General features: G+C 34.9%; 1 protein-coding gene across 1 annotated transcript in view; it reads left to right on the top strand.

Annotated features, from left to right (window-relative positions):
* Window positions 1-17,336, top strand: part of nav3 (neuron navigator 3) — a 573,826-nt gene that overhangs the window by 485,084 nt on the left and 71,406 nt on the right. The window contains 1 exon segment of the mRNA XM_051926210.1: window positions 14,924-15,007. Within this exon segment, the coding sequence (XP_051782170.1) occupies window positions 14,924-15,007 (84 nt within the window).

Here is a 17,336-nt window from a genome sequence, read left to right on the forward strand (position 1 = left end):
TGAAGAAGACATACTATATATTTAAATTCTGCTTTACATAAACAGGAACCCTCTTCCCATTCCTTATCTGTTCTGTCAATTCCTCTTAAAAAATGTTTACCCATATATGTTATACTCATCTTTGTTATTAAGTCCGGTTTTCTATATCATAATTATGTTCAGCAACATACAACTCCAACTGACTTGTTTTATTTTTGATACTTCTAGCATTAAGGCAAGTTTTTAAATGTGTTACTTATTTTAATTTTGCACTTAAACTTTGTGTTAAAATTTATTAAAATAGACTGGTAAGCTAAGGTCCAACAATTCGGCTCTCGTTTCACTAAAACATTTCAATCATTGAACAAATGCTTCAATCAATCTTATATAAGATGTTAGTTAAATATAAACAAAATATTTTAACAAATTATAGTGTAGCATTCAAAAGAAGGACAGTATTGTAAAGGATGTTAACATCTCGTATTAAGACTAAGGGGTTGTGTCAGACCCAAGATTCCTGCCTTGGACAAAACTTTAATTAGAAAAATTATAACTCACATTCTCTGATTCACCATCTGTAGTCCTCAATAAAGCAATGATATAGTAAACTCCCACATTTGCTATTTTATCATGTATTCTTTGGAATACAGTAGATGCTTTACAGAATGTGTTATGCACAGTTTGATTTTTATGGAGTAGAAATAAGAGAACATATCCTCTATCTTTTTTGCAAGTTATTGAGAAGAGCTAAAGGATGATTTCAGCACTCTGTTAATGAATAAATATTATGCAGGCAATCAGACAGCATCATGAACACAGCTACTATACTGAAAGCCTTTTGAGCAGCAGAGCAAATATGGAAAGCTGGTGAATCTTAAATTTTATATTCATTTTATGCATGCAGATGAATAGGCATACATTTTTTTACTTTATTTGGTAAATATATTCATTGAACTATCTTGTTATTTTTGTTTAACTAGAATTTTACATAGCAGAGATGATAGCTTTTGTCATATTAGCATTATACAGCAGAGCCCAGAGCAAAAGCACTCAAAAATAAATTGTTTTTCTGTTACCACCATAAAACAAATGTACTATTTTTTTGGCAAACAGAAAAGTTTATTTAGAAAATTTTTGGTTACTAGTTCACATTTTGTCATATCACAGAGATTGCTATAGGCTGATCACGTCTATTTCCTATATGGTAACAAGCCAAGGCTTTAAGTACAGTATGTCATTGTGCTCAGCCATCTTGAATTCATTGTGGGCACAGCACCCTCGTCCTTCACCTCCTAAAAGTGTAAAGGCAGACAGATAGTCATCTGTATGGGATTGCCACCTGTGTGATCGATGACTACCACACACCTTGGTGCCTTTTAAACCCTGAAGAGCATGTGGATGGGCCTGCTGTGGACTAATTCTAAAGCAGATTTGAAAAAAAAAATATATTTTTTTTATTTAATTATCCACAATATTACATATAACAATTCTTGTATAATTTATTAACATTAACATTTTTAGAATCACTTCAATATGAAAATGTAATTATTCCCAAGAATCTGTTCAGCAGGATAGGTTGCTCTGTTCTCCTTGTGTGGAATGGCTAAAAAGTTCAAGGTTGCATGAATTGTGAAGAATGTGTCATTTGGTTATTTCTGGCCTTTTCTTTTTGTTTTTTCATGCTTCGTTTAATGTGCCTTTTTATGAGTATGGCCATTTTTAAGCTGTGAACATGCTGTGTTTGATATTCAATATCACCATGATTGCATTCTAAACATTGCACTTTAAGACATTAAACAAATGAATTTTTTAGGAATAGGATTTCAGTTACAACGCCTGTTTATTTTGTCAAATGCATGTTACCTGTTAGTGGATTTATTTTTATGGATGCAGAGTTATTTCCATTAGAATTATAAATACAAACATATTGTATGAAGTTAAGAAAACAGTGCTGCATGCTACATTAATATGACGGATATTAATCTGGCTATTAATAGCTCTTTATGAAGTCATAGTTGTAAAGTTTGAATAGGTTTATTTACTGAATTGTTTGGTTCACAATTGATACAGATGGTAAAAGTACAGAGCATGCAGATGGTTGTAACTTTCAAAAATGTTTTGTACTACTGATACAGGTTCTCTTTGTTAGGAACAGCTATTTAACACTAGAATTACCAGAGCCTACGAAAAAACTCGTATATCCGGCCCACCTTAAATCGCTTCTTAAAAAGATGGAAAGTACAAATGGACAATAGCAGTTAGCAATTGGCAAATTAATGGGAAATTCAAACTAACAGTCAGAAAGTAAGCAGGGGTTGAACCATAATAAGAATATAGTCGAAACATCAAAACCACCAGTTTGAGAAACAAAGCAAGGCTTGTTGTGTGTACCTGTAGATGGTTTTATCACCTAAAGACAACAGACAAACATTTTCAGGCTTTTATTCATGTATTGTTTTATTTTTGGACTGTATTGCTTATTATTTTAATTTCAACAATAAAAATGATTAACTATATTATATGGATTACAAAAAATATTAGACTCTAGACATTGCTTATAGTTTGCTGCTGAAGTGCTGAACAGTATCATTCCTGTTAATGGAAGATAATTATTGTAGTTAGTCAGTAGTGGGTCAAAAGGAGTCTGACAAGACCAATTTAAAATCCATAGTCTTTGTCACAGGTCTGGCTGGAACGTCTAAATGGGAATGGTGATGTATCATTTTTAATATGAGTCACAGAGGACTCATTTTATTACTCATGATTTTGATATTCATTGTGACGCATATTAGGCCACAACTGCAGAGATTCTTTTAACAAATTGTTTACCCATCTAGACTTATCTGAGGTGATGTCAACATTGAAGTATTGAAGTATAAAAATTAAACATACATTCTTTTGTATATTGAAGCAATCTACTTTACTAATGTTATCAAATGGTGCAGCCAAATGACTTTCATTCAACTGAATCAAGGAAATAAAGGAGAAGCCGGTAGAAAGGATAATGATGTTCAAATTGAAATCTTCAGTGAACCTGTAGCATGGTGCTTGTTTTAGATTTTTAGCCTACCAGTTGTTGTTCATTGAACATAGCTCTGAGCAGCACATTGACTAATACCAGCATACATTTTAATGGTATCTCTGCCTCAAAATAGTCACCCCAGATTCATGCACATTTTCTCATGCCTTACAGAAAGCAAAATAGGAGATAACATCTCTGACCTCAAGACTACATCCTGACATCATAACTATTGAATACCACTTGCTGAAGCTATACCTTGGCCTCTTTTTATTACATTTATGATTATGACAATTATTATGCTGAATGACTAGGACAATTCTTAAACTATTCACTTTGTGTTTTCTATTTTTTAAAATCATGTATCAATTCAGTTATGTTAGCAATTCATTACAGTCCTGAGCATATATCAACAAATTTACTCCTCGCCATTTATGCAGTATGTACTCACAACTGAAAGCAAAGGCTTCATCTTATGAATTGATGATAGGTGGAAATTGATGATCAATCACGTAATTTATTACAACTGGACGTGAAATGAAAAGAACCACAAATGTTAATTTAAGACATATATTAGGCCAACAGCCTTTTACTGCATGCACGTTATACAGATGGACTGTATGAATAAAAAGAGCATTAACATCTTTTTGGTGATACGTGCAAATAACAACTAAAGAATTAAAGCGATATGATTTGTTTTTTCATGTATTTAGCAAAGCACTTCATGCAGTCTGCTTCTAAGGAATGTTTAATGCATTTACAGTATATTATTGATTAATGCCAGACCATTTCTAATTCTCTATTCTGAGAAAGTAGTAAAAGGGCTGATTAATATGTCCTTTATGAATTTCAAATATAAATATGTCTGTACCTTTTGTGATTGACATTAAAAGTAATGTTTCCATAGCAGTTAAAGAAACTAATTGAATTTAAAAGGCTACTGCTTAAAATGTTACTTCTCATTAGCTGATGCAGTCAATCTCTTCTGGAGTTTCAGAATTTTTTCTTTTAGCCAAATAGAAATGTACTGAACTAGCTAACAGAAATCAGTGGAAATAAATCAGAATGTGGGTTGTTTAATTTTAGATTCATTATCATAATGCGACTTCATGTAATCAGTCTTTATTTCACAGGTTCCTGTCTTCGTAAACTGTCACTCACACATTCATTTACCTAACTTCGTATATATAAGATAAGCCAAGACAAACTTTCAAAAATACTTTTGCTTTGAAGAACAGTTTTAAAAAGAATAAAAGTGTAGTAGCAGTCATATAACATAATTAAATATACAATTATTACTGAGTGTCTGTTGAATTCAGTCTAGATGTCACACAAAATCTTTTTTTTTTCATTTTTTAAAATTAAGACATTTACTTTTAATATCTAACAAACTATGATTAAAAGAGTACACCAATCTACAAATTAAACCATACTTCTTCCGTGTCTTAATGTTGTAGTTTGCAGAATGTTTGCAAATAAATTAGCATAAAAAACAGAAATAAGACAAGTATCACATGTTTAAATGCAAATACCTAAAGTGTTTTTCACCTTGTGACAGTCCCATGAATTAAGAAGATTAGCTGTGAACAAAGACCTGTTTTATTACTGATGCCTTTTATTATAATAGAAACAAGAGAGCTGAAACTGGAGAGATCACTGTATATTATAAAGAGAGAGAAGGCAACTACAACTGACAGTAATTTTGTTTATTTCCAAAGTGATATTTCCAAAGTGCCTTATACAACGCAACCTGAGTTTAAAGCAGTGGTCTCCAAGTTCAGCCTGACAGAACCCCTAGTGGCTATTGGTTGTTGTTCCAGCCAAGTTCACATTCACTGAGTCCTTTAACATCTGTTTGTTTTTATTGTTTAATTAGGTAGGGTTTTATTCTTCTGTTATTATGAATTTGGAAAATAGAAAAAGTATAAGATTTACGTTATAAGAAATTTAAATTCATTCATATGTTTACCATAGTTTTATGTACTTAACTTCCATTTTCCGTTGCATCATGTTTTCACTATGTAAAACATGATTAATTATATCCTTATATTGACAATTAGCAGTGAACAAAATATATTTCAGGAGAGCAGAATGAGGAAAGGCTTCACACTTGAAATGTCCAACCTGGGTTTGCTACACTTAATTGAAATGTGACAAGCATGTATGTGTGATACATGGAAGTAAACAGTTGCTTTTAAATAAAGACTTTTAAGATTCTTCTCCTTATCATCATTATTTTTATTCTGATTTCCAGGTGTTCTGGTTATTTAAAACTTTATTTCTTAATAAGCAAACTAGTGGGTCTTACATTGAAGTACCTGTAGCCTTCCAGTGTTCAGAGTCATTTCCCTTTTTATTATTAGGAAACAATTAAGAGAGCAAACTCCACATAAAATGGCTAATTTAAATTAAAACTGTGGCAGAGAGTTAAGAAATGAAAACTATGGTAAGAAGTCTAATATTTATAAATTTCTTGTGAAGGTAAATTTCACATTGCTGTTGTTTTCTGGGGACAGAGAGCATTTTTAAGTCTTGTGTCATATGTAGAACACAAAATGAAAGGGAAATAGACATAACCCACTCCACTTTACCACTTCACAGTACTAAAATATAACAGTGCTTTTTAAAATAAAGCTAAAATAATAAGATAAGAATAAGATAAAATTTGTTTTGACATCATTTAATATCAAATTCTATAAAACTATCTGCTCCTCAAAATGTATTTAGCAATTTTTATTCTAGGTACAGTAAAAAATTCCAGTTAGTAGTGATAGCACTGAAGACAAAAACATACAAAAATTATTACATAATTGCACAATGAAAAATAAAGTGTTAAAGCTCTATTTAAATATGACCTCTATTATCCCTAAGTACAGGAGTGGGGGGAATGGGCAAATTAATACACTTTAAACAGAAATAACATAATATAATTCTGATTAAGATCACTACTCATTCCAGTTTATCCAAGAGTTATTATGAGGTGCAGTTAATATTAATGAAAATCTGAAAAGCAAGTATTGGGAAAAATGACTTTCTCAGTGTCATAGCTTTATCTTTTCTCTTTTCAATATGATGTGAAAAAAACATAAAATTCTTATTTAACTCAATAGCCTTATTAATTGCTGTTTAAACACTTCTAGTAGATTGGTTTAATTATATAGATACTTGCATTGCAACTTGTTTAATTGTACAACCAAATAAAAAGTGAACACGTTATTTTAATTATTAAATGACACACTTTATTCTTATGCCAATTGACACATGACCACATTTTCCCCTGTTTTGACAAATTTTTGTTCTTGATTTTTACTTGTAGCTCTTCCCATTTTCCTCCATATTTCAAGATGGCTAAACCATATGTGGTCCTTATGCTTGTTTCATGCATGCTTCATTTCACAGGGGCATGTGCACTGGAGTGATGTCCATTCTTCCTACAAAAGGAACTCCTAAACACTGAGACTGTCAGCTTTATTGAACTGCTTAGGTTGGCAGATGCTGTCTATGTAACTTTTTCACTTTTTTTGCTTTATTTGTGTTCCTTTTTTGCTAGGACTGTGATATTTTTATTTCAGTAGTGTTATGGCTAGACTACCAGCCTGCCTTAAAAAATACCTTTTTGAGTTAGAAGAGAGCAGAAGCATGAAACGTGGTCACTCAGACTGAAGCAATGTTAGAACAAAAAACAAGAGAAAGTCAGAAGCAAGATGGTCAAACTGAGACAATGAACTAAACCAAAGGGGCATAGAAAAGTTTTTCAGATATCAAAGCTAAAAGAGTAAGTTTTACACTAATTAAAATAAATTTGACCACATGCAATGGTATTCTTTTTCTATTTATCCTAAACCTAGAATGACATGCAAGCTGTGCCACCATCTTAAATAGTGGTGACCATGTGCTATTAACATCACAGACTTGCTCCAAATGATATTTCATCATACATGCCATTTCTGTGTTGTCTCTGTTGTTGCAACTTTATGACTAACCAACACATTTTTTAAATCAGTTTTGGATTTTTAGGTAATATTAGTGTACCTGCTGTAATAATTAGCAGATGACATAACAATCGAGAATTTTAAGTGATTAACAGTTTGATGAACTTTTAAGTTATTTAGTATAAGAATAACTGACAAAATTAGTAGTAACTGTGGCAAATGTATAGTTGATTTTGATGATCTTTAGAACTAAGCACTGGTAAATGTTTTGTATCTCATCATATGTACAATGTAGGCACTGTACAGTAAATAAGAAATGTGCATGAAGTGTAGGGTATGGTTAGAACAGCATTTTACGTATCAATTGATTTCATTCTGTTAAATGGCTTAATCCACTTTTTAGTTCCTGAGGTCTTATTTTCAGTTTGTAAGAATATTGCTTGTCAGAAATTAAATCCATGTACTACTGCATTATAGTCCAGTGAAAACCCTGATAATACTAAATGCTTTACAGAATGTACTGTGTTGTGATATTTCAAAGCTGTAGTTGTCACATGCAAAGATCAGTTCTTCTTGTTATTGTTGCTATTGGTTCAGTTTTAAACTTAATAAATAAACTCCTTATACATCTATGAGTTTTGATCCACTTTTGGCCAGATTAGTGATAACTAATGACTTAGATCTTTCTTTCATTTCTCAGCTTTTATATCTTTGACTTTAAGGCTTTGAATTCACATGCAAGGATATGGCTTTCCTTCTTGTCATCATGAAAGTTAAATCATTAAGCTTATGGATAATCAAGCAAGTGTGTAACAAATAAGCAACAATAAGTTTGTTCCTAGAAGTCAAAATTTGCATTCAGTAAGTACAGTAAGCTTCAAATCTGCCCACGCCCCTCCCTCTGTGCCTCACATAGTTCTTTGGCAACACATAACTTATATGCACAGACTTCAAAGGAACCTACTAGACAGGATGTCTTTAGACAGCAGAGGCAGAACCTTAGCCAAGCCATTGGCATGGCCAGTTCTTAATCAGTACCCCAGTGGGTTAAGGCAGAAAAAACATGTGAAGCAATCCAGAAGAGACCTCAGATACAGAGAGGCTCACATTTCTGATGATTTTGGTGTCTGGGTGACTATGCAGCCATCAACACAGGTGGGAGGGAATTCTTTCACACCTCTAATATAACCGATGTAAGAGTTTCAAATTAGTGTTGTAACATGTATGTTTGTAACAATAGCTATTAATTAAAAGATGAAATTTTAACATTAAAGTATACATCATCTAGAAAAGGAAATGCATGTTTTATTATACAATGCTTATATAAGTACTTAAAATAATCAATTTAAAACTACCTACTACTAAAATTAAAACATGACGTAACTTCATTTGTTCTTGCATTTAGTATATTTACTCCGAATGAACATTGATATTCAAAGTAATCTAATGCTTCAAGATTGTTAAATCACTTTCAAAAAATAAATATTATGATTATACTGCATTTATTGCTAATTTAGTAAATTAATTGAGTGTCTTTTTACTGAATTAAACAGTGTTGCTTTTATCTGTAAAGATGGAACAACCACTTATGAAAACTAAATGGTTCCTTTTTGCAGAATATAATTAAGGTTACAGTATTTTATATCTTTAGAGGCAGCCAATTAGGACTGAAATATTTATGTGTGTACCTATAGAGAAAGTGACCTTATCTTATGTCTCCTATTTTATTGTATACCATCTAATTAATTATTCATCTTAAATTCAGTTAGAAAATTTCTATGCAGTATATGCCTGATTTACACTAAATGTTATTTATTTTGACTACAATTATTCATTTGTTTATTTTTAAATTATTATTTTTGTCCACACTTATTGGTACTGGGGTGCACCTTTAAATGTAACTGAATATTTACAAAAAAATATATATAAATGTTATATATAGATGATCTATTACCTGAAACCTTACTGACTACAATATAAATTACAGACACGGTACTTGTTACAGTTTTACTGTATCTTCTTCTGGGAGTTGCAGAATTTAAGAGTGTGTACAAGTTAATAACACAATAAATCAAAGAACGAAATAGGAGAATGTGTTTTGAACCCTGGCCCATTCACTGCCTGTGTGGAGTTTGCACATTATTTCCATGTCTGACAGGTCAGATTGACTGTTGAGTGTGTACATGTGTATGTCTGGCTATGGATTGGCAACCTGTTCAGGACTCGTTCCTACCTTGCACCTGATGGTTTTGGCATGGGATTTGACTCCTCTATATCCCTAAAAAAACACCTGAAGAGTTGCTGCTGTCAAGGTCTAAATATAAAGTGACTTTAGTTTTTATTCAAGTGTTTATCTTATTTGTTGTAATTCATTCTCCAGATGTAGCAGAATGTTTCATTTATTATTATTCACTGTCAGTTCCTTTTCTATATAATTCAACAAAAATGGTGAAAATCTTTTCAGATAGATCAAGAAATCCACTGTGTATAAAAACTGTAATACATTTTTAAACATGTTTTGAGCCTGCAGCTATCAGCTTTAATTACATAAGAAAATAGTTGTGGCTTTATATGCTTTAAACTATGCAGGGCATTTAAAATTATCTGTCACCAAGGCCACTCATCAAAATAATATCAAAAAAGAACAGACACACATCTCTTACTGGGCACATGTAATTACAGTTCATTTTGGCAGTAGCTGCTTTTTCCCATAGCAATGTCACTTTGCAGGCAGCCTTATTTGTGGAACAGACATAATTGTTCTTTCTGCTCTCTGGACCTTCACACTTTAGTTTTATCACTGGTGTTTGCTTTTCTGTAATAGGAATGTGTCACCAGCTTAGCAGCTTTCTCTCAAGAGGCCTTCAGCTGTAGAGTACACCTCTGCATAGTGCATGTATGATTAAAAACAGATTGATGGTTTATTAACGTTTTTTTCTTGGATCAATACTTCATGCTGTATTTGATGTGACAAACTATAATTTACTGAGCTATTACCTGAAGACATGCAATTTTGTTGTTGCCATATATGAAAGAATAATAATAATAATACATGTAATGACAAAAATAGGAAATTTGACAAAAAAACAACATAAAGCAATTTTCATATAACACAGACTGCAGAATCAGTATGGATAAGCACATGCATGAAATAAGCATGCATCAGTTTTTAATACCAGCTCAGCTAATAAGTTCTGCAGTGTTGCATATACTGTGTTTAAATCCTTCCATGTGACCTGTCTTTCTACAGTTTGCACATTCTCCTGGGGTTTGCATGGGTTTTCTTCTGAATACACCTGTTTTTCTCAAAGTCAGTCAGGTGTATTTGCAACTGTGAATTTCCACACTGTAAGGGAGTCTAATTGTGTGTATGTATTGGTGTCCTTTCCAGGACTGATTCCCATTCTGGGCCCCAGATCCTCTGAGGTAGGCACCTCCCTGTGCTGTTGCACAAAAAACATGAAAAGCATTACTTTACTTATCTGGCTGATGCCTTTATCCAAGGCGACTTTAATTATTATTCACTGTCAGTTCCTTTTCTATATAATTCAACAAAAATGGTGAAAATCTTTTTAGATAACATGTATACAGTAATCCCTCCTCCATCGCGGGGGTTGCGTTCCAGAGCCACCCGCGAAATAAGAAAATCCGCGAAGTTGAAACCATATGTTTATATGGTTATTTTTATATTGTTATGCTTGGGTCACAGATTTGCGCAGAAACACAGGAGGTTGTAGAGAGACAGGAACGTTATTCAAACACTGCAAACAAACATTTGTCTCTTTTTCAAAAGTTTAAACTGTGCTCCATGACAAGACAGAGATGACAGTTCTGTCTCACAATTAAAAGAATGCAAACATATGTTCCTCTTCAAAGGAAACAGAGAGAAAAGCAAACAAATCGATAGGGCTGTTTGTTTTTAAGTATGCAAAGCACCACCGGTACAAAGTTGTTGAAGGCGGCAGCTCACACCCCCTCCGTCAGGAGCAGGGAGAGAGAGAGAGAGAGAGAGAGAGAGAGAGACAGAGAAAAACAAACTGAAAAATCAATACGTGCCCTTTGAGCTTTTAAGTATGCGAAGCACCGTGCAGCATGGCGCTTCAGGAAGCAGCTGCACACAGAAGGTAGCAACGTGAAGATAATCTTTCAGCATTTTTAGACGAGCGTCCGTATCGTCTAATTGTGCGAACAGCCCCCCTGCTCACACCCCCTACGTCAGGATCAGAGAAAGTCAGCGCAAGAGAGAGAAGAAAAGTAAGTTGGGTAGCTTCTCAGCCATCTGCCAATAGCGTCCCTTGTATGAAATCAACTGGGCAAACCAACTGAGGAAGCATATACCAGAAATTAAAAGACCCATTGTCCTCAGAAATCCACGAACCAGCAAAAAATCCGCGATATATATTTAAATATGCTTACATATAAAATCCGCGATAGAGTGAAGCCGCGAAAGGCGAAGCGCGATATAGCGAGGGATCACTGTAATGTAATTGGTTACTTTTATTTTTGTTTTCAAATTGGAGCACAGGCTGGTCAAGTGACTTGCTCAGGTCACACAGTGTCAGTACTGGAATTTGAACCCATCACCTTGGGGTGACGTCCAAAGCCTAAACCACTACAACACACTGCTGCATTATAGGAGGACCTCAGTGGTGAAGCAACATCCTTTATAAACCCTCCCATTTAAATGATCAGTCAAGGACATACTCTGTCAAGCAGTGTAAAATTCTGTATGATTAATTCTTCTTTATCACAACATTGTATACTTAAAACTGGATTGCAAAAATATAGAAAGTTAAAGGTGATTAGCTTAAAGATTTCCGCAGTTTTATTGCACTTTAAAAGTAATACTCCAGTAGCTTTTGATTAACAGTCAGAATGATCGCGGAACGTACATCAAATACATACAACCATTTTTGTATACAAAAACATACATTTCCTTGATATCACCACACTACCTGAAATATTCCATTCATGAGTCATTAATAATGATATACAAGAATGTCTTTTTTGTCTTTTTCATTTACTGTACACATGAGTACTTTGCATTACGTTTTCTTGAAGAAAACTCAGGGGTGGAGAGCAGTACTGCTGTTTTGCTGTTGTAAGATGGGGCACAGCACTTATGCAAACTGTGTGTTTCTACTAGGAAAATCATTGTCTGGGCTTGGCAGGAGAGGTATCAAATGCATACATATTGTATCAAAGCACAGTGCTTTCCTGCACCAACCCAACTCATTTGTGCTCATGTCATTGTTATTTTAGGTAGCCCAATATCCTTAAAATTAACATTTTCACTTTTGCAGCACTAGAATAGTGATAATATGATTCTGGCAGGATCGCTTTTTTAATTGGCTCCCCTGAAGCTGCTCAGTTAAATGATGGAATGCCACTTCATACTGCTGTCTCAGTGTTGATGTCACTCCCAGGTTGGTGCTCCTTGTCAGCCAAGTTACATAGTCCTCCTTTTGAGAGGTCACCAGACCTAGTGACCACTTCATAGTACTTGCAAAAGTGCACAAACTCTTTGTAACTGCGAGGTGGTCTTCTCTTCTGCTGCAATCTTGCAACCATTGACACAGGCTTTCCAGGGTTGGATCTAGGCTTGGCTCTTTATCAGTCAGATTGTAAGTCTTCTCCCCATCCCACTTCTGCCCACTTATGTAGCACTACGCAATCTCTCTTTTAGGTAGCTTGCTATCCTTAGAAGTAACACTTATTTTAGGAGATCATGCAACTGTGTCAGGTTCACTATTCTATAGCCTGCCTTACAGCTGGCACTGAAGCTGATCATTTGAATAATGGAATGCCAGCTCATACTGCTGCTGAACCAATGCAGATGGCATCTCCAGACCAATGCTGTTATGATTCAGATGAAACCAAATTTTTCCTGCTCTATATAAATTTTTGTTTCAAGGTTATCTGACATTTTGGAAGGCTGTGAATATCAGGCAATCTCCCAGTATGGTTACTATTATATGGTACTGTAATGTCAACAGACATATGTTAGTAATCGTTATTGATACACTTTTGTTTTACCATAATACAATTTTGTTTATTTATGGTCCCATTGTCACAGTATGATACTTGGTTGGTAAGGGATGTGTCCCAGCAGCCACACAGTGTGACATAATCAGCGCAACAGTTTAAAAGCAGGATTGTTGTTGATTAATTTTCAGTGTTTGAATTTTAGCAAGTTTTTTTTTTAACTAGTGTGTCTAGCCTTTTTGTTTTTGGTGCCCAATACTTAATTTGACCTTTGTTACATTTAAATATTTAAATTTTCAGTCAATTTAAGGTTCAGACCAGCTTCATTTTGGTGGGGGGGGGTGTTGAATTTAAAAAGTACACAGGCTTTGCCTGTGCTGCATCTCAGCTGAACTGCTAGCTTTTTGGTCTGGCACTTTAAGATATTCTTTCCTTCTATCTTTATCCACAATGTCACAGTAGATGCAGCGTGTCAGCTCCATTACAATATGCACAATTTACCAATCAAAAATATATATTTCCCTTATCACCAGAACATACAGGTTACTTGTCTTATTTTGATGAAATATAAACTAGAAATTCATAAAGTGGTGATAGCTATAAATAAGTATGCCCAAGATGCAGTCTGCATTTTACAGTGTCTGCAACCTAAATGTGTCTCTCTGTATTAAATTCTAATCTAAAATTGCATTGATAAATACAGTCATGGCAGATGAGCAGTGAGGAAAGGAATTGTGGCATCTTTCTGGTGATGTACTTGATGTACTATATATATATATAATATATACTAGGGGGCCTGTGGTGGGTTGGCACCCTGCCCGGGATTGGTTCCTGCCTTGTGCCCTGTGTTGGCTGGGATTGGCTCCAGCAGACCCCCGTGACCCTGTGTTCGGATTCAGTGGGTTGGAAAATGGATGGATGGATGGATACTAGGGGGCTTACCCCCTGCTCGCTTTGCTTACCAACCCCTCCGGCATGCACTACGCGCCAGCCACTTCGCCTCTCTGCCGCTCGTGTTGTGAAGAGGGGGGCTGAACTCACCCCAAGGAGACACAGTCGCCCCTTCGAAACCCACTCTTAAACAGTGATACAATGGGAAACAAATAGTTTTTTTTTACCTCTTCTTTGTTCGATCAGCTGCTGGGTTGCTGCTACTGCCGTGCTGTGTGATCTGCATCTCACACGGCTCTTTGAACATTTAAAAGCCTTGTACAGCAACTGTCTTTGTCATCTACACTTTGTCTTTTATTTGCGGCCCCGAACGTGGTTAAATCTTTGCCACAAAGTCTCGTCTCGCAGGATGTGAGTTCTTGATATTTTTTTTAGTTAAATCTAACAACATTACATTAAAGTTCGATAAATTCTGAAAAGAATGATACCGAACATATATATGTAGGTTTTAAAATAAGCCCGATTTAAAGCATGACAAAAAAGTGACATAAAAACATCACATAAAACCGTTGCACTTTTAGGCTTAGGATTTTAGTTATATAGAGTAGAGATATATATATACTGTATATATTTTTTTTTTTTCATTGAAAATATTCAAATATTATAGTAAAACCAGATGAGTCATAAATTTGAACAGAAGAATAAATGGGTTCAACCGACTGCTAATAAACTACCAAGGAATAATAACATTTCATATTATTTTTAGGTTAGAATTGCACACGTCATTGTTATAAATACTAAAAAAAAACCTTTTATTAATAAAGAAGTGCATGTTATATTTAGCTAAATGCATTGTCTTTTTGGTTACTAAAGTAATTAACTTTTTTACCTAAATACTTAATTACTTACCTTAATACCTAAATACTTAATTCTACTTAATAACATATCTGATACCTTTGTATTTCTATATTTAATATATGATCAGCTTCGTGTGCATCCATTCAAAAGTAATTAGGATCTTTAAAATCTAAAGCACAATATAAATATTTCCATTGATTGTCTGATTCTCATGTTTACTTTGATTTAATGAGTGATTTGTTTCTTTTCAACATTTCAGGCACATCTGGTCGCTGCTTTTGAAAAGAGCCTTAGCAACATGACCTTTCGTTTACAAAGCTTGACAATGACAGCTGAGCAAAAGGTGAGTATTGCCACAGCTGAATTGTGTTATTGAAAAAGCTTTGCCTTTCCTTGACTGGAATAGAAAAAAAAATGATGAAAAGATGAAAAGTTTGTCATATTTTTAAACCATTATACAAAGTAAAGGATACATATTCTAAAAGAACATGGGCACTTTTTTGAATATTCACGGTGTGACACAGTAATGCTTCAAAGTAATCACAGCTTCAGAGACCCAGATTTGATTCCTGGTTACTAGCTGTGTGGTCTTTTCATGTTTTGTTGTGCCCATATTGGTTTTCATTGGGTACTTCGGTTTTCTCCCATATCCTAATGGTATCCAAATAATTTATGAAAGCAGAATGCAGCATTTAAAGTTTTTCAGCATTAGATAGATAGATAGATAGATAGATAGATAGATAGATAGATAGATAGATAGATAGATAGATAGATAGATAGATAGATAGATAGATAGATAGATAGATAGATAGATAGATAGATAGATAGATAGATAGATACTTTATTAATCCCAATGGGAAATTCACATTCTTCAGCAGCAGCATACTGATACAATAAATAATATTAAATTAAAGAATGATAATAATGCAGGTGAAAAACAGACAATAACTATGTATAATGTTAAATGTTAACGTTTACCCCCCCCCCCCCCCCCCCGGATGGAATTAAAGAGTCGCATAGTTTGGGGGAGGAACGATCTCCTCAGTCTGTCAGTGGAGCAGGACAGTGACAGCAGTCTGTCGCTGAAGCAGCTCTTCTGTCTGGAGATGATACTATTAAGTGGATGCAGTGGATTCTCCATAATTGATAGGAGCCTGCTGAGCGCCCTTCGCTCTGCCACAGATGTTAAACGGTCCAGCTCCATGCCAACAATAGAGCTTGCCTTCCTCACCAGTTTGTCCAGACGTGAGGCGTCTTTCCTCTTAATGCTGCCTCCCCAGCACACCACTGCGTAGAAAAGGGCGCTCGCCACAACTGTCTGATAGAACATCTGCAGCATCTTATTGCAGATGTTGAAGGACGCCAGCCTTCTAAGGTAGTATAACCGGCTCTGTCCTTTCTTGCACAGCGCATCAGTATTGGCAGTCCAGTCTAATTTATCATCCAGGTGCACTCCCAGATATTTATAGGTCTGAACCATCTGCACACAGTTACCTTTGATGATCACTGGGTCTATGAGGGGTCTGGGCCTCCTAAAATCCACCACCAGCTCTTTGGTTTTGCTGGTGTTCAGGTGCACCATTTAAGAAAGTCATTGATTAGGTCCCTATACTCCTCCTCCAGCCCATTCCTGATGCAGCCCACGATAGCAGTGTCATCAGCGAACTTTTGCACATGGCAGGACTCCGAGTTGTATTGGAAGTCCGATGTATATAGGCTGAACAGGACCGGAGAAAGTACAGTCCCCTGTGGCGCTCCTGTGTTGCTGACCACAATGTCAGACATGCAGTTCCCAAGACGCACATACTGAGGTCTGTCTTTAAGATAGTCCACGATCCATGCCACTAAGTATGAATCTAATACACACATTAGTGTGTATGTGGGGGGACTGAAGAAATCGCCTCTGGCTCTTTACAGTCCTGTAATGAAAAAAATATATACTGGGTATCTCTCATTGTTTTTTTTTTTACTCGCCATCATGTTGTCTTCAAAAAGTAACGATACATATCATACTTTCTTTTGTCTTCTTTCCTCTATAAGAAAGATGTTCTTAGCTGAAGAAACTGCCTTGACAGAGATTAGCACTATCAGAATCTCCCATAGCCCTTCTGCTACAACACTCAGAGAAAATGCAGATTGGCCTTAAATGATAGTTTATTAATATTTCTCTCAAACCTTCCCTATAAATTAAAAAACTCAATACCATATCTTAATAGTTTTGTTGTGTTATTTCTGTTCCAGATACAACATAAACTCACTTTTCTCCATAATTTGGATTATTTGTTTGATTCCTTTCTACAATGTAATAGTCCCCAAGCTTTCAGTGAATGACAGATGATAAATGGTGACCTATGTGTTTTCATTATGTGTTCCTTTCATCCCTGTCAACTTGTAGCTTTCCTGCAAATGGAGACAGAATGCCTTTCTGAACAGAGAGTCCCTGATTCATCTCACCTCCTACTGATTAGCCCCCTAATGCCTCAGCAGGACCTGGAAACTGCTCTCAGCCTGTAGCTCACCATGAGCAAACCCCTACCATTACACATTATAACACACGGCAATCATTTTTTTGAGTTATGCCATAATCAATCCATCTTTTATTATTCTCAATTTGCACCACACTTAGTTTACAATTAATTGTTTATAAGTATAAAAAATCATGCTATTTTCAG

This window comes from Erpetoichthys calabaricus, chromosome 1 (genome assembly GCF_900747795.2).
Source record: "Erpetoichthys calabaricus chromosome 1, fErpCal1.3, whole genome shotgun sequence".
Classification (NCBI taxonomy): Eukaryota; Metazoa; Chordata; class Cladistia; order Polypteriformes; family Polypteridae; genus Erpetoichthys; species Erpetoichthys calabaricus.